At 37.5% G+C, this 17,197-nt stretch overlaps 3 protein-coding genes and 1 non-coding gene across 4 annotated transcripts; 1 reads left to right on the forward strand and 3 right to left on the reverse strand.

Moving 5' to 3' along the window:
• Positions 1-1,517, reverse strand: LOC137711266 (uncharacterized). The gene has a single exon (XM_068450499.2). The coding sequence runs from the start codon at positions 1,264-1,266 to the stop codon at positions 313-315; it is 954 nt and encodes a 317-aa protein (XP_068306600.2). The 5' UTR covers positions 1,267-1,517; the 3' UTR covers positions 1-312.
• A 3,804-nt stretch (positions 1,518-5,321) lies between these two features.
• On the reverse strand, positions 5,322-10,152 carry LOC137711265 (putative GABA transporter 2). Its single transcript, XM_068450498.2, has 7 exons — positions 9,791-10,152; positions 9,469-9,699; positions 9,002-9,099; positions 7,194-7,380; positions 6,581-6,711; positions 6,092-6,328; positions 5,322-5,989 (listed from the first exon to the last, which is right to left on the reverse strand). The coding sequence occupies exons 1-7, from the start codon at positions 9,873-9,875 to the stop codon at positions 5,600-5,602; spliced, it is 1,359 nt and encodes a 452-aa protein (XP_068306599.2). The 5' UTR covers positions 9,876-10,152; the 3' UTR covers positions 5,322-5,599.
• On the forward strand, positions 7,794-7,880 carry LOC137711793 (small nucleolar RNA Z102/R77). The gene has a single exon (XR_011065138.1). It is a non-coding gene; the product is annotated as a small nucleolar RNA Z102/R77 (small nucleolar RNA).
• A 3,392-nt stretch (positions 10,153-13,544) lies between the features above and the next one.
• Positions 13,545-16,208, reverse strand: LOC137710974 (high mobility group B protein 6). The gene is made up of 7 exons (XM_068450155.2): positions 15,672-16,208; positions 15,119-15,226; positions 14,656-15,033; positions 14,342-14,578; positions 14,143-14,240; positions 13,934-14,018; positions 13,545-13,827 (listed from the first exon to the last, which is right to left on the reverse strand). Exons 1-7 carry the CDS (start codon positions 16,143-16,145, stop codon positions 13,720-13,722), a joined length of 1,488 nt encoding a protein of 495 aa, XP_068306256.2. The 5' UTR covers positions 16,146-16,208; the 3' UTR covers positions 13,545-13,719.
• Positions 16,209-17,197: the final 989 nt, after the last annotated feature.

Below are 17,197 nucleotides of genomic sequence, written 5' to 3' on the forward strand. Positions count from 1 at the left end.
TTTGTAAAATTAATTTAAAAAATAGTCTATAACATACTATATACATAAAAAGGTAAAAACGTATTACATACCGACACACACATAGGATATATATATATATATATATATATAAGAATTATTATTAGTACTCCAAAAATCTCATTTTATACTCTAAATTTTCTATATTAGGAAAGAAAAATACACTTGTGAGGAGTGTAGAATGAAAATTTTGAAGTACCAATAACACTTCCCTATATATATATATATGTGTGTGTGTGTAAAAATTCGTATTATTCATATTCTACAGCTATATTTAATAAAAATATAAATTAATTAAGCATATGAAATACCAATACTAGCAGTACTTGAAGCTGTAAATCGCTCCGATCCAGTTCTTCTGATCAACGTCCCAATCTCGGGGGAGAGGCCACCGAAATCAAACTCGTGAGGAACCACTTCTGGAATTGTCGTAAGTGCACCTGTTGTATCGTAGACAGCGTAAAATCCATCCTTGATATTTGCTTGCTGATGATCTTGGATTCTAAGAACGACACCAGAATTGTTATTATTACTTGGTTTATTATTAGGCTTGAACACAGAGCGCAGGAGCTTTTGAATCGAACGGGAGAGCTTATTTGATGAGGGTTTCTTGGTGTAGGCTGTGGTGGCTGGTTGTGGCGGAGGAGGAGGAGCTCGGCGGTCGGACAGATGAGGCATTGACATGGTTCTGCATGATATGGCCGAGTCGAGTTGGCGTTTGAACGAGTCGAGCTCGAACGAGTCGTATAGTGAGCTTCCACAATCCCACACAAGCTTAGGCTTATTCGCTGCTACAACTTTGGATTCATTTGCTTTGGGGTCTTGAACTTTCTTCTGATTTAAATGAAGAGCAGGACGAAAGTCAAACTCTTGCTGTGAGCGTCGACGTGGGTTGGAGGATAAGTGCTCTTTAGCACCAATGCTATAAGTTCCTCCTCCGTCCATTACTTTAGATTGGTTAATTGCTTTATGCCCTTGATCATCAACTCTCTTTTGATTCAGTTGAGGGGCAGGACGAGAGCCAAACTCTTGTTGTGAGCGATGGTGCCGGTTTGAGGACAAATTCTGTTTAGCACTCACGCTATAAGCTCCTCCAACTTCCGTTGCTTCAGATTGAGTTGTTACTTTGTGCTCTTCATCAGCTCTCTTTAGAAGGGCATAACAAGAGCCGAACTCTTGATCTGATTTTTGACGTGGGGTTGATGATAAATGCTCTTTACCGCTTGAGCTACGCGCGCCGACCTCCATAACTTCGTAATCGATCACAAAGACAGATCTAGAGAGAAAAGTAGAGAGAAGCAAGAAGTGGCGGTGGTAAGTTGGAGAAGGTTTGAGAGATGGGTTTTATATGTGTAATTATTTGGGGTTTTGAAAATGGTTGGTGAAGGATCAAACGCGTTGGTTATGAGTTTTATGGTGACATGTAAGTAAGAGGGAGAGGAGGGTAGCTGCTTGCAAATTGCAATCTTCACGGTCTTAACACATGGACCATTACTTTTCTGCCTTTGCCGTGTGCAACCTTTCCAATTAAGCTTCCAATTTATTCAGCCCTCGGATCATTGAAATGGAGAGACTGAGTTGGCCTTTGACTTTTCTGTATTTCATAATTGCAGTCTTTATGATATCATTAGTATTATGATCGTGATTATATTAATTATCATTCATGACCAAAATGTGGGAAACAAGAAACAGAAAACGAAGGGAAATTAAAGATAATTAAAAAAAAAAAAAGTTGTTTCGACTTGCTTAAAGTAAAAGCCGATGCATGTACCGCTGTTTATTTTTTCCAATATAAACCAATTAGAACACAAAACCTTAACGGGGAAGGATTCTTAGAAAGCAAGCAAAACAGAGAGACTATATACGATAGGCTTCGGATCAACTCGTTAATGAGTTAGTTCGTTATCGAATCACTTATTAAGAACTCGTTAATGAGTCAAGTTGTTACAGAATTACCCATTAAAATCATGGATATGACACAAGAACGACACGGACGTGATCCGTTTGTTAGGTTTAGACATTATGCATGACAATTTCTTGCATGACACATTAACTCTACATGCAAATAACAGGTTCCATGACAACCTCTTAATGAGTCTGGTTAGTATTGGATTACCTATTAAGAACTTGTTAAGATAATTGATTTGATACAACATGATCTGTTAAAATAACGACTATGACACAAACACGATATGTTTGTCCAATCTAAAAAGAAAAAAAGAAAAATGAAGAAAGAGGGATGTTTGTTGTTGGTAAATTGGGTTACATGTTAAAAACAAAAAAAATATACATGTATTGGATACAAGTGATGGTGAGCGAGGGAAAAATCAAGCTTGGAACATCGAGATGAATACTTTTGCGTGTAAACACTTATGCGCATTAATATTTTTTAATTACAGCATAAAGTTTGACCAACTACAAAATTACAGCAAGAAAATTATGTACCCATGACGTGATCACATTGTGCATCATATCCTATTTTTAATATCAGTACAGATATTTCCCATACAGTTGATCCATAAAGCCTTAAACTAATCGATTGTGCATCATATGCCATTTTTAATATCAGTATAGATATTTCCCATACAGTTGATGCATAAAGTCTTAAATTAATCGATTGGGGAATGTATCTGGAAGGTCAAGTTTGGAGTTGCCAAAATTAAATTAAATTTACAAATTTAATCTACATAGCATTACTCTTATTTAAAAACTTTTTAATTTAGGCATCCAAAAAAATAGTTTTTTTTTCTTTGTCAAAAACTACGTTCCCTCTAACAATAGAAAATAAAAAGCAGAGTATACCATACTTTTCAAAATAGTTTTTTTTTTTTTTTTTTGTATAAAAGACGGAATGAATAGTATCATTTAATAAAACTTTCTAAAATTCAATAATACCCTCACATTTTTACAAATATAAAAACAATCTTTACCTTCACTACATTGTCCAATGTCCTCCACCTCCACTAGTCCACTATATCAAACGCAACCGTCCTCCACCCCCGACAACACTTTAGCGACCACAAGTAAGCTCCAGCCACCACACCACGGCCACCCCCAACCATTCATCCATTATTCGAAGACACTGCCCTACGGGGCCAATCACTAGTTATCAATAAAAAAGTATAAGCAAGGCATACCATGCTTCTCAAATCAATGTTTTTATCAGAAGCGGAGTGAATAATATACCATTTAAACAACTTTCTAAAATTCAATAATATCCTCAATTATTTTTAAATAAAAAGACAATCTTTACCCTCACTACGTTGTCCAATGCCCGCCACCTCCACTAGTCCACCATATCAAACGAAACCGTCTTCCACCCCCGACCACACTTTAGCGACCACGCCTAACCCCCCAACCACGGCCAGCCCCAACTATTCATCTATTATTCGAAGACATTGTCCCACTGTTTATCTACTGTAGATTTCAATGATGAAACGATGATGGTAGGTTTTGTATGCTATACAATGGACTTGTGTGAAGGTCGATATGATACCATGGTGGACCGGTGGTGGTGGATCTAACGGCGGAGTAGCAAAGTGGCAGATGGCGAAGGGCGAAGTGGTAGAGTGACAAACGACGGAGGGCGGAGTGGCAGACGAAAAAAGGTGAAGTAACGGAGCAAGAGATTCTCTTGACTCTGAGAGAGAGAGAGAGGGAGAGGGAGGGAGAGAGAATAAGAAAGGATGAGGGAATCGGATGGAAAAAATAAAGGGAGAGATGATAGAGTGACGGAAAAAAACAAAGAAAATTTGGGAATTGAAGAGTGAGAGAGTTTGGAGATGCTCTAAAATTTAGCATATATAATTTTAAGTGGAAGTTTAGCATCATATCTTTTTGGTCATTATACACATTTAAAGTACTTTTACATAAAAATTTGCCAAATGTTTTGACACTGCTGAACAGAAAAGGGTGAAGTGACGAAGCAATGAGATTATCCTGTGAGAGTGAGAGAGAGAGAGAGAGAGAGAGAGAGAGAGAGAGAGAGAATGAGAAAGGAGGAGAGAATCGGAAGAAAAAAAATATCAAGGGAGATGATATAGTGACGGAAAAAAAAAAGAAAATTGGGGAAATGAAGGGAGAGAAAGCTTGGAGATACTCCAAGAATTTAGTATAATTTAAAAGTGGAAGTTTAGTACCATATCTTTTCCAATATAAACCAATTTTCATTGCAGAACAAATGGGACAAATAAATCATATTTGAAGATTCCAAAAAAAAAAAAAAAAAAAAAAAAAAATCATGTCTGAAATAGAACATAAATGACAAACCCTAACGGGGAAGATCCTTAGAAAGCAAAAATCAAAAAAGACATATTTATGACAAAAATATGTAATTTAATTTTATGCAACATATATATGCACATAATATCAAATAATTGCTAGCACGATGTATTAACTCGACGATAAAAGATATGAAAGTAATAGGTTTTGGGTTAACTTATTAACACGTTGGGTCGTTATCGGATTATCTATTAATAATCTGTTACGAGTCGAATCATTATCGAGTCATCCCATTAAGATAACGGATTTGACATAAAAACGATGAGAGCACGACCTATTTGCTAGGTTTATACATTAGGCGACCCATTAACCCGGCACAAAAATAACAAATTTCAAATCAAACCATTAACAAGTCAGGTTGTTATCATCCATTGTCGCACGGGTCCTAAAAGCCAAGTACCATCGCCAATGTTCTTTCCTGGATGTGGTTACAAAAGATGGGAACTCCTTTTTTTGGGAAGAGTGTGTATAGAGGCAGGACTATCATAAACAGGGGATCCTGTTGGCAAATTGGTAGGGGCGATTGTGTGAAAATATGGGAAGACCGGTGTCTCCCTATTCCCTCTCGTCTTCAAGTTAACACATCCCGACCCGGAATGTCCATTTGGATTCCAAATTGAGCTGTGCTAGCTAACACCAGAAATGTGACGAAGCCATAAAATGTAGTTATGTAGAAATGTGAGTAAATTTATATCTAAAAATGCCTAAATGTAAGAGTGCGCTTGTGAGCGAGAATGAACTCATTTCACACGTGATGTCAGAGTATAAGTAAAGTACAGTAAAACTAGAATGAGAATTATACCACTGAAGGTACTCTCCTATACCAACTTTTGCCAAGAATCTTCGTCGACACAAAAGCTTTGCTACTAAAACCTGGAAGGATGAAAAACAAGGTAAGTGGGACTAAATATAAAAACCTTTTTGAAAACGTAATAACCCATCATCGTAAAACAAGTACAGTTACATATTATGTATAGTATGAAAATACTTACCGTAACATGTAATATTCCAAGAATGCCATATGTTGCAATATTGCGTAAATAAACACATAATGATTGATATCACATAATCTCACATAAATAAACATATCACATCAAGTGCTCATCAACATATGTTGATACACGAGTTCATGTAGAGATATTCTAATATGAACAAAACTAGGTGTAATAATGATTTATGCTCTAATTCTACAATCACGTGAAGACTATCATAAAAATCAAACGATGAGCCTATCATAATTCTATTAATGATACAGCTTCTTCAGGGCCGGGGCCGGGCAATGGCGGTTTGATTTGAGAGCTTAATCAACCACATCATCACTAAACAGCTTAAATTTGCTGGCATCAAGAACCAGTTTCCTTACGGAGGAGAATGTGCCCAAAAGTCCTGCACCTGTGAAGACGATGATTATGGATATGTTCATCCAGTAATTGAATGATGATTTTGCAGGCTTGTAGGTTTTGTTGTAGAGAAGCATTGGGAGGATGAAATCTAATGGGATGAAGCCGACAGCTCCAACCACGCCGCTTATGTCGCCGAAAAATGGAAGCATTGCTGCGAAAAATCCGCAGAGTACCATGTACAGCGACCGAAGAATTATTCGGGGAATGAGATTCCTTTTTGAGAACATTCCTTGTTTGACATCTGCTGATTTCTGTTCCATGATCTCATAAGCAACTTGAGAATAAACCTGCACCATATCAGAGAAAGACAATCTCAATACAAATTTATACAGCCTAGGAAATTAAAATCTCAATTTTCTTAAAAGGGCAAGAGTAAGCTGTGAGCTTACCAGGCCAATGGCAAGAAGCTGAAGGAGTACAAAGATCACAGTAAGTCCAAGAACCCAAGTAGGAGCGAGAGAAGGTCCCTCATCAGGCATTAGGCTATTGAGAATATTTGAACTAGATTTGTTCCCAAACACCCAGTATCCGGACACTGCTGTTGAATAGAAAGTAATGAAAATTACTGTGTAACACATCACGAGACCCTTCACCATCTTTCCAGTAGCTGGTGGCGCCAGGGTTGCCTGCATCGATCCATTGGCATATGATAAAATTTTACGAAGAAGCATATGCCAAGCAAGAGATTGTTTGGCATTGTCATTTATGTTCACATTTTCACACTGAAACTAGATGGAAATTGATATTCACAAAACAAAACTAGAAATTCACATCCGTGTTTCCAAGGAGGCTACCAGATGACGTCACAGTTGTGCAAACTAGCATTTGAAGCTTGGAATTTTAAAACCGATAAAAAGATCTAAAGATGCAGTATTTACTTGTATTTCAGGTAGTATTCCATTCCCGAAAATAGCAGCAAATATGGAGATGGAAGTGAAGGCATTGAATAGCCTTGTTGAAGTGGAAGATTCTAACGAATAGTCCCTTGCAGGGGCGTTCTTAGAGGTACCTAGAGGAAAAAAGAGATGTTTACCACACAATTAGAACTTTCTTTTCTATAATAGATAAACAAATTTCATGATAGATCGAATAACTGAATAGGTTATGTGGCCCCTTGTTGACAAAAATCCGTCATTACTTACTGAAGATTAAACATCTTGATTGTTATAATTCCATTTTAACAAAAGTCCACTTATGCACATGCATGTCATACAAATCCAAACTGCATGCCTAATTAGGACTCATGAGGGATGAGAATTGTTAATGACCAATGCAAGTTTTGGTGCAGAGAAAAAAATTGTTGCTCTTAACTCCTCCAGAAGAATCAAGTTATTAACTCCTTTTTTTTCCTAGCGAACATAATGAAATTTTGAACTAGGGAAAAAGCACAAGCTGCATGAAAGATGGCCAGAAAGATACATGTATACAATTTCTTTGTATGAAAGCAAAATATAAACAAGTATGTTGAAGAGATGTTGAAGGATGAAGTACCTGCATAAATACAAGCACCGACTACCAGGAATGAGTAGCCCAAGCTGAGAAGCAGTGAAACAAAGTTGATGTGCCTGAGGGAGTGGAAAGTTGGAAGCTGAGAGATGACTATCATTACCACGGTAACCATGGCTATGAAGTGGTACAATTTCAGAGATCCATTCGGAGAAAGCTCTGAATACATAATCTTACAATAAAACAAGTTGACAATAAGACATTGCAAGGTTAATAGAATCTAACTACTGCACTGTAATGCTGAAAAAGAGTAAAACCAACACATCTACCATAGAAAACAGTTTCTGAATAAAACGTAATTTAAGTTTTTTATTAGCACTTACAATGAAAGCATGCAAATATTCATTGATCCATATGACATTGTTCCATCGAAGTTCAACATGAAAATTCTTTTCTTTTTGGTTTAGAAAATGTCAGTAGTAACTGGTTTGTTGGTGCTGAACCAGCTCAACATGCAAATGTGATCAACTTGCTTTGCGCCTACAGAAGACTGCTTCAGCTTCCTTAAGGCTACAACAAGCAAGTGCTTTTCTGTTAATCGTTTTTCGTTTTTATGTTGTGTGTGGTTTTGATGTGAAACTGGGAGATTGAGATGAGACTTAGATTCGTATCCCTATTGGTTTGAAAGTGGTGATGATGGCAAAATTATGTATTAGCTCTATCTGATCATTCTGCCGAAAAACACAACAATGTGCTATTTGCTTGATCAAATTAAGTTTTATCCAAATTTTCAATTACCCTTATACTTTTGTTCTTTCAAACCCAACTACTTTCCCCTCCAACTGTATGAGAATTGAAAAGAACCATAGGATTAAGAATAAGTTGATGATTTGGATTATGCTCCCTACTTTTCGAGGATCAGAGGGGGACGTCTATTGTACGCAGCCTTACCCTTGCTTTGCAATTAGACTATTTCCATGACTCGAACCTGTGATCTTTCGGCCACAACCAAAGTCATGATCCAAAAAATGCTTCAGCTATGTTCTTAATTGGGCACATCCAAATGAATCTAAATACAAATTTTCGCCCGATTTCAAATCAAGGTCAAGGTACTGATTTGATCAATGCAGCTAGGTGTGCATAGATATTAAGGAATGTGACCAATTGATTGCTGTGAAGCTAATTGAATGTGGGTCTTGTGAATGCATTTTTACACCTTCCTAACTGTGGGTGAAGAATGAAGATTATGAAAATCTTGGTCGCTGAAGAGTTTACTAATCTTAATCTCCTAGGCAGATATGGATGTTCAACGAAAAAAAGAAATGTCAGCGTAGAGATAAGATTTTGGGAATTAAGAGATGACTAATTTGTTGCCTATAAATTTTACCAATTATAATTTGTGAAGCAACTGCCACAACTCTTTACAAACCAAAGGCAGCTGAAGCATGTGGGAAGCTAATAGCTTCCACTGAACAAATGTCTAAAAGTTGAGTAATTCACCTATTAATATCATTCTTTTTAATACATGAGCAAAAATGCATGCCGTACTCATCAGTCATCATACACCCCACTAAACATAAAATCAAAAAACAAAACAAAGAAACAAAAAAACAGCATTACCCTTTAAGACAGGGAAATGATTTCGACACACCGTTTTTTCTCCTTCTGTAGACAAATTTTATTTTTGTCCCTTGATTCCCTTTTGATTTATTCAATCCAAAGTTGTGCAAAGGGAGAAAACGAGTGTGCAGAAATCACTTCTCTTATAGATAAACTAATATATTTCGGTGATAAACCAACACATTATTGCATGCGTTGAAGTGAAGTGATGATAATGATGATGCAATATATACCTTAAGGCATTCCCCAGAAAGCAAAATTGCTCCTATTCCAACCCCAGTGTTTATAGCCGTTTGAATGAATATGACGAAATAATACATCCATCCTGACCCTATAAGAAAAAAAGCAAAAAGCCAAAATCCCACACTTAATTAGTTCATAATCCAAGACTCCTTATATACAAGTGCTTAATAAAATGCAACTTGTTTAGCACTAGGACTAAAAATTAGCAAACCCAACAAATACCTACATGCCATAGATACTTCGTCACTGTGGCATCCCTAACAAACCATGTGTAAGTTTCCACGCGACACTGTATTATTAGTCTGAGACACTATGTGCATGCAAAAATCAAAGCTAACATTCCCAAATCACGAAAAACGATCTCAGCGATGTGAACACGACTCTGCTGCCTCGTCAGGGAAGCAAAATGTAAATAACAAGCTACGACGTCGTCTTGACGCATAAGTAGAGTAGTTACCTAAGACGTCGGCGGCGAGTTCACGGAATCGGATGTGGCGGCGACCCTCCTTCTCGCAGTAGTCGAGCACCTTCGACATGAGGTAGTAAGAGTAGAAGGTGACCAGGCCCATGATGGTCAGGCACAGGAACCCCGGCCCCCACCCCAGCCCTCTGAACGCGTACGGCAGCGTCAGTATTGTGGGTCCCACAATCGACGTCGTCAGATGGAACCCCGCATGCCACCACTGCCCTGTATTTGCATACACACCAAGTAAATATACAAATCGGAATTTCAAAAATACAGTTGATTAAACGGGTGGTGGGGAGGGCTGGCGTTTGACCTTTGGATTGGAGGACGAAGACAGCGCCGGCGTCGCTTTCGCGGCGGGCTCCGAGGAGGGGTTCGGGATCGGGAGGCCCCGTCATCGTTTGATTCGAGAACCGCGGAGAGAGGAGGAGGAGGAGGAGGAGGAGGAGATGCGGCAGGGGGTGTGCAGGTTAAGGGACGATTTAATGTGGGCAGGAGGCGGCGTAGGTTAGTGGAGTTGTTGGAACTTGGAAGTAGCTGGTTGCGCGTATCCACTACGCTAAAATGCGCGGGGGAGACCTTTTGCCACCCGAGGGAAACCTTGACGCTGTCTAACTTATTAAGTTATTCTCAAACAGTCAAACTGAAACCCCTCACCAGTTATTTTACAGAATTGCCCCTTGTTTTTCCTTCAGCTGAGGTATTGTTAGAGCATTTCCAATGGGAGGCTCTATATGGGGCTGAAAAAAGTAGTCAATATAGTCCATTTTAGAGTTCCGAGAAATCTTTAGGGCTTTATAAAAGAATCTCTATAGATGGTATTCTTTTTCACTTGTAAGTGAGATGTCGATTCGATTCCTGCCAAAGATAAATTTGAACCACATTATTGCTAGATCATTGTGAGGCTAAGCTCACCTCTCTCCCTTAGTATAGATAGTATCGTTTATTAAAAAAAAAAAAAAAAAATCTCACAATAAGAGGCTATTTCTTTCGGGCTCTATATGGGGCCATTTATGTAGTAATTTGATTACGTAATAATTTTTTTTTGTGTTACCTTTTTTTAAGTTGATTTTTAAACATGTTATCTTAATTTTTTTATGAACCTTTAAATCTAAAAAAGTTCAAATTATGACAAAATTAAATTTTATCACTTATGAACCGTTCATTAAATTATAGGAGTGTGATATCCACACACCTCTTTTTACTTCTCCCACACCTTTTTGGTTTTTAACCCTCGGATCGGATGAATTGAAGAAGATCAACAAACATAAATTAACAAGGGTGTGTGAGATGTAAAAAGGGGTGTATAGATAGCACACCCCAAATTATATTCTCTTATCTCAATGTCATCCGTTGAAAGATACAAACCCCTACTTTGACTTCTGAAATAATTTGATTTTCACTTGCAACACAACAATTTACCTAGCATACCAATTGGTAAATTAGTATCTTACAATTTTGAAAAAAAACTTATTTAAAAATTTCACACACGAATGCCCATGAACGTTAAATCAATTTGAAAATTTAATTCTCATGGAATTTAAATCAATCATTAATTGCCCTAATTGCAGTAAATTACAAACAAACACAACCAAATGTTTTATCACATAATAAGGGGCATTTTAGGACGATAAAATTTTGTAATCTGAGTCATAAATCAAAATAAATTTTTTTTTTTTTTTGTTAAAACCCAATAAACAGGTTTAAGTCAGGAAAAAATATATATGGTTTGTTAAAGGCAAAGAAAAATGAGTTTTAAAGGGGAAATCTAATTTTTTTTTATTAATAAAAGTGAGCCTTTTAGTAGAATAGCTTATATCATTTTATGTCGTAAGCATTAAATATACAAACAAAATGTAGCAGGATCTTTGGAACAAAAATATGTAAGGAAAAAGAATTAAATGAGAGTATAAGTGTATTTGCAAGTGGAATGAGAGTGATAGAATTTAGCTCACATGAGTTGCTACTTTTCTCGTGAGACCCACGGTTTTTTTGGGCTAGATGTAGCCTAATTTTATGCTACTTAAGAAAGGAAGTTGCTAGTCCAAGTGGTAGATCTAGCCCCATTTTCCAACTCATTGGACATGAAATTTCTCAGGAGGGCTTAAAACGTAGTAGCCTCATGAAATATAAAACCTCCATTGGGATGCTCTTAAGGGGTGTTTTGGTCTTTCCAATTAGTTTACAACAGAGTCGAGGACCAAATCTTGGTAAACTTCATTTTGCCCCCTCAAATTTTCGTCTAATTTCAAAGTCATACATGTCTTTTAATTTTTGTCAATTTTATACAAGGGCTCAAGATTTTATACCAATGTCATACATCAATTTTAAAAATACGTTAAATTTTCCATTATAGGATGATGTGGTAAATTCAGCCTACATTTTTGCTATGTGGCAATTAAATTTGTCCATGTAGATAAAAAGACAAATTATGAAACAAATCAATTTAAACTAGAATAATCTTTTATGCCTAAAAATTAAGGCCAAATCATTTTCATGATCGCTGTGGTGTGACCCTGGTTTTAATCCGGTCCATGTGGTTGAAAAAATTGTTATTCATGACCTTATGGTCCAGTCCGTTAGCAATACAGATTCAATTGTAATTTCCGTTAGCAATATGATTCAATTGTAATTCCCTTCCGTTAAATCTATGTTAAGATTTGATGGCAAATATGTCCTTCAATCCTATTAGTTGAGACAACCAATCATAAATTACCCTCATCTAGTTCATAAGAAATAAAGTGGGGTAATGCCAGAGAAACTAAATTTGGAAACAAATTTTGCAAACTAAATGATGTGTTACCAATAGGAATAAGCATGTTTATTAACACTTAAGCAATAATCCAATCATCAACTTCTATGTCATTTACTTTACAAAAATCTACAAACTTAGGCCATCTCCAACCGAAGGGTTCAGGGGCTGAAAATTGTCCGGAAATCGTCTCCAATCGAGGACTAGGCCAAAGGGCTTGTGGGTCCCACAAAATCTGAAAAGGCCAAAGGGCCAATCAGCTGGTCCATCCAACTAGCCAGCCAGCCCCTAGCTAGGCCAAAATTTTGATTAAACCTGTCGGATATAACTGACAGTAATAGTACTTATTCCTGTCAGGTATAACCGACAGGAATGATTGCCAAAATTTGAAATTCAACAGCTAGTTACCGTTGGATTCAAATGTTTTTTGTTTTTTTTAATCTTTTTGGCCAAATTTTTGTTTATGAAATTTAAAAATTCCCTTATTTTTATTTTTATTTTTCCTAAGCCTTTCATAAACACCTAAGCCATTCCTAAATCATTAAAAATTTTAAATTATGCCCTGGTTTATGAAATTAAAAAAAAAAAAAATTATTTTTAAGCAATACCTAAGCCATTCCTACAACAATTCCGCCCTATTTATAGCCCAAAAAAAAAAATTCAAATCCATAGCTGACGTTACTTAGCCGTTGGATTTGAATTTAAGTTGTAGTTTTTAAATAATAATATGTTTGGCCCTATGACTCTTTAGCCCTCAGTTGGAGACGGTTTTTTGTGACAGGGCTAAAACGAGCCATGTGACAGGGCTCTCGGTTGGAAATGGAGGTAAAATATTGGCCCTATGGCTCTTTAGCCCTCAGTTGAAGACGGTTTTTTGTGACAGGGCTAAAACGAGCCATGTGACAGGGCTCTCGGTTGGAAATGGAGGCAAAATATTAGGCCTATGGCCGTCTGTGCACCATTAATTAAAAAGGAATAGGAGACCAACATGACGCAGTTCATCACCAAATTAATTCAAACCTGGGCAAAGCCATGTTTTTTCCATCATTCACCGGAGAAAACCCCATTCCACTCGGTAGTAGGCCTTGCTCATATCAAGTTTTAGAGCCATGTAATGTCTGCGGTGGTTATGCAACTGGTGACCAATTTCTGCCGCCACCAGAGAATTGATTGTATGAAGTTGTGCACAGCAAGCAAGCAAAGACTTGGATGTGATCGGTACCTACAATCCAACTGATTTGTAGGGCATTGTTTGAAGTGATTATATGAAGTTTTGTGAAGTCAAGGAAAACATTTGTTCAATAATCAGATCAGGTTTACTCTTGAATTTGAATCATTCAAATCTTTCATTCGTAGTTAGCAAATGCTAAGGCTGACATCAAAGTTGACACTAAAAAGAAAGAAAGAAAAAAGTCAAATTAGCCATCAAAGTGATGGGCATGAAGCTCCTACAAATGTTTCACCAACATTTGAACACCGTCTGATCATCATCAATTAACAGAGGCACTTTTGTTATATTCCTCTACCTCCTTCTTGTATGCTTCCATCGCTTCCGCTGCCTTCTCATTCCAAACCTTTTTCTCTTCTTCCTTCATTTCCTATATAACCCAACAAGTGAAACAAAAAATAGGATCAGTTTTAATTAATTTAGGGTCGAGAACATGTTACCAAACACGACTTCCGAACCCAAATTCAATCCCGTACCTTCCATTTCAGTGAAATCATTGCAGTAATGGTGGTGCTGTTAGTCCCTGGTCTCTCCTCCAACAGAGCCTTTCTTGCTTCCTTGCTGCATTATTCAAAACAAAACCGAAATCAGTTTTTATTTCTCATCGCGTGACCCCAATTTTGCCCTTTACAGGGTTTCATGTATAAGACATTACAAGACTACAGCATTTAACGAGGAACGTTACCTGAACAAGAGGTAAGAGGATGCAGGCTTCTTGGGCTTGTTGGGGTCAACATTCTTCATTTCTTCCTTCTTCTTCTTCTTCTGCTCCTCCTTCGTTTTCTGTTAATCCGTTACAACTCGATTAGCAACCAACTAATAATACAACAGCAACAAAATCAGTAAAATAATGGAGACCACAGCTTGCTTAGTAGTAAGCAAACCTTGATTATGTTTTCAGTCTTCTCCTTCTTCTTGAGAAGCTGCAGGGCTTCATGCTTTTGCAGTTTCATCAGCTCTTCCTCTTCCTTTTTGAGATTGGAAGCTTCCTCTTCCTTATTCTGCTTGTAAACCTCCATCTCTTGCATATACTTCTCCTTGTTCTTCCTAGCCATCTCCTCATAAGGCAATTTTTGTTCCTCCGTCATGTTTTTCCATTCTTCACCCGTGATCTTTGCAACCTACGAAATAGTCCCAAAATTGACAAATTAAAATATGCTACGAGGCTTTTCATGTGGGGATGGTGATTTTCAAATACCTCAGTGACAGTTTTGTTCTCTGCAGCCAGAGCTGGTCGCCTGTCGTTTGTGAACAGAAAAAATGCCGACATTGGATGCTTGGGTTTCAATGGATCCTTTTCCTTCTTGGTTTTCTTGTTCTCCATTTCAGCTTCTTGCTTGAACTGTAGGTATTGTTCAAGCAACTCCATAGCTGTCTTCTGCTTGTTCTCCTCCTCCAAGAGATGCATTGCTTCCACCTCGCGCTTCTCTTTCGTAGTCACTTTCAGGTAAGCTTCCTTCTCGGCCTGGTACCTCTCTTCGTAAGGCTTCTTCTCTTCAGCACTGACGTTCTTCCACTTGGCCCCCAAAATGTTCGAGACTTCCTTAAAATCTGCTTCAGGGTTCTCCTTCTTGATCTGCATCAAAACCACAAAAGCAGAGTCAGAAATTGTTTCTCACGTATATCTCCGAACAACCGTAGCGTTCTAATCTGTAACTTACCTCAGCCCATTGATCTTTGCACCATAAGATGTAAGCAGGAGCTGGCCTTTTCTTCTCAGGGCAACCCTTCTTTTTCTTGTCTTGCACTGGTTGAGCAATTGGGAATGCCTGATGAAAAATAAGTAACCATTATGTCAACCCCATTTCAAAATCATCGAATCGCTTCGATCAAACACCCAAGAAATTAAAAATTACAAACCCGTTTTTGGGCAATTTACCAGTAACCAAAAAGCACAAAAATCCCAAATCATCAACCAAATTTCATGTGAACCCTAATCATCAAGCCAATGCAACAAAACAAATTCCAGGAAAGGCGATCGAGAACAGAAACCCTAAGAACATATAAGTCAAGAACGCTCAGGGATTTTTTCCATTGTTTTTTTTTTTTTTTACAATTAACAAGTAACCAAACAAATTTAAGAACCCAAAATTAAGAATCACCCAACCAAACTTCAGATCCATAATGTATTTTCTCAGCATCCAAACAGAGGATAATACTCATGCAGAAATAAGGACGCAAATGAAGAAAATAAAAGGGATCAAGGAAACAGACCATGGTGGGTTTGAACTCCTTGAGCTTCTGCAGCTTCTTCAACTCCATCTGAAGCTTGTCTTGCTCTCGGCCCTTCATAGCAAGATCTTCCTCCTTGGTCTTCAAGATCTCATCCTTCTCCTTCAGGAGCTCCTCGGTTTTCTCCTTTTCGAGCTTCATCGCTTGCAGCTTCTCTTGCATTTCTTCGAGTTCTTTCTCGAATGACGACGGTTGGGTCTTCTTCCGATTGGCCTGTTTCTTAGAAGCCGCAGCTTTGCCCGACTTCTTGGGGGAGGTGCGAGTCTGAGAGAGGCTCTCTTGGTTCTCCTTCACTGGGTTGGAGTCCGATGGTGTTTGGATCGGGCTCGGAGCGGCGTCCGAGACCTTTCCTGCGAGGATATTGGCTGCATTTCCAGATGGGTTTTTGTCCTTGAGTGCCCTTCGGCTGGCCCTTGGCTTCCTGTTGGGCATTTCGGCGATTGCAGTGTCAGCCATGGCACAGAGAGAGAGAGAGAGAGAGAGAGAGGAGGCCGGAGGATTTTGAATTTGAAATTTAGTGGTTGTATGGGGGGAGAGAGAGGTTGTATATAAAGAGGGGGCGGCCCAACGGTAAGTTTTTTCAAATTCAAATTAACTTTCGAGATTGAATTGTTGTTTGACGTCCGGTAATGAGCCTTGACCGTTGGTAGAAGATGGGTACAAGCCCTTACCATATAGAGATTACAATTTGTTTTCTTTACCAAAGATGGATTTTACTTTTCAATTTTGGATTGTTTTTGTTCAAATTTACTTCTTCAATAAGGTTTTCAAATGATTTTTTTGGATAAGTCTACTATATGCATTCGTGATTGTATTGGTTTTAGTTTCACGGTAATTCTTTGAACGACAGAATGTCAATCCCAATTATTGGTTAAAAGAACTTGTGTAGCATGAGGTGTCAAATTCACAGTCCATTAATATAATATGCAAGTATCAAATTGAGAATATTACCCTTCAATGTATTAGTTTTAGTTTTAGAATAAAATTATTTAAATGACATAATGTCAATCTAAAAAGATTATGCTTTAATGTAGGTAGCAGTGTCAAATTCACAATTCACGAATATAATATACAAGTATCACAAAAAACATTACACCTTAATGCCACATACAAATGAATTTAGATTAGGGCATATAACTGCACAAATATTAATTTGATGACTAACATGACAATATTAGATTTTTTCTTCCCCCAACCCATATGTTTTTATTGTTATAAATGATATATTTAAGATTCATTATTGATGTCTTTGACAAAAAAAAAAAAAAAAAAAAATTATACGTAGGACTCATTTTTAAAAAGAAATCAACCAAAATAAAATTTCAATATTTAGATTTTCTCTTCCTCCAATCCTTAATGCCCGTTTTCACGTATCAAATTTAGCCGCAAAAAATTCATATGCCAATTCACATAGAATTAGCATATAGGTTGAACCTCCTTCCTACCATCAAATTCACGTAAAATTTGACATCCCCACAGGAGTAGTATTGAACAATGTTTGTAATTGT

This window comes from Pyrus communis, chromosome 6 (assembly GCF_041283825.1).
Source record: "Pyrus communis isolate YQ-2024b chromosome 6, ASM4128382v1, whole genome shotgun sequence".
Lineage (NCBI taxonomy): Eukaryota > Viridiplantae > Streptophyta > Magnoliopsida > Rosales > Rosaceae > Pyrus > Pyrus communis.

What these genes read in the sequence shown, in the direction of transcription:
- LOC137711266 (XM_068450499.2), bottom strand. Translation starts at nt 1,266, where the DNA reads ATGGAGGTCGGCGCGCGTAGCTCAAGCGGTAAAGAGCATTTATCATCA.
- LOC137710974 (XM_068450155.2), bottom strand. Translation starts at nt 16,145, where the DNA reads ATGGCTGACACTGCAATCGCCGAAATGCCCAACAGGAAGCCAAGGGCC. An exon ending in GCAAAGATCAATGGGCTGAG is followed by an intron (nt 15,034 to 15,118) that starts GTAAGTTACAGA and finishes GTTTTGATGCAG; the next exon opens with ATCAAGAAGGAGAACCCTGA. An exon ending in TCCTCTTACCTCTTGTTCAG is followed by an intron (nt 14,019 to 14,142) that starts GTAACGTTCCTC and finishes TGAATAATGCAG; the next exon opens with CAAGGAAGCAAGAAAGGCTC.
- LOC137711265 (XM_068450498.2), bottom strand. Translation starts at nt 9,875, where the DNA reads ATGACGGGGCCTCCCGATCCCGAACCCCTCCTCGGAGCCCGCCGCGAA. An exon ending in CGGTGCTTGTATTTATGCAG is followed by an intron (nt 6,712 to 7,193) that starts GTACTTCATCCT and finishes TTTTTCCTCTAG; the next exon opens with GTACCTCTAAGAACGCCCCT. An exon ending in AGCTTCTTGCCATTGGCCTG is followed by an intron (nt 5,990 to 6,091) that starts GTAAGCTCACAG and finishes GATATGGTGCAG; the next exon opens with GTTTATTCTCAAGTTGCTTA.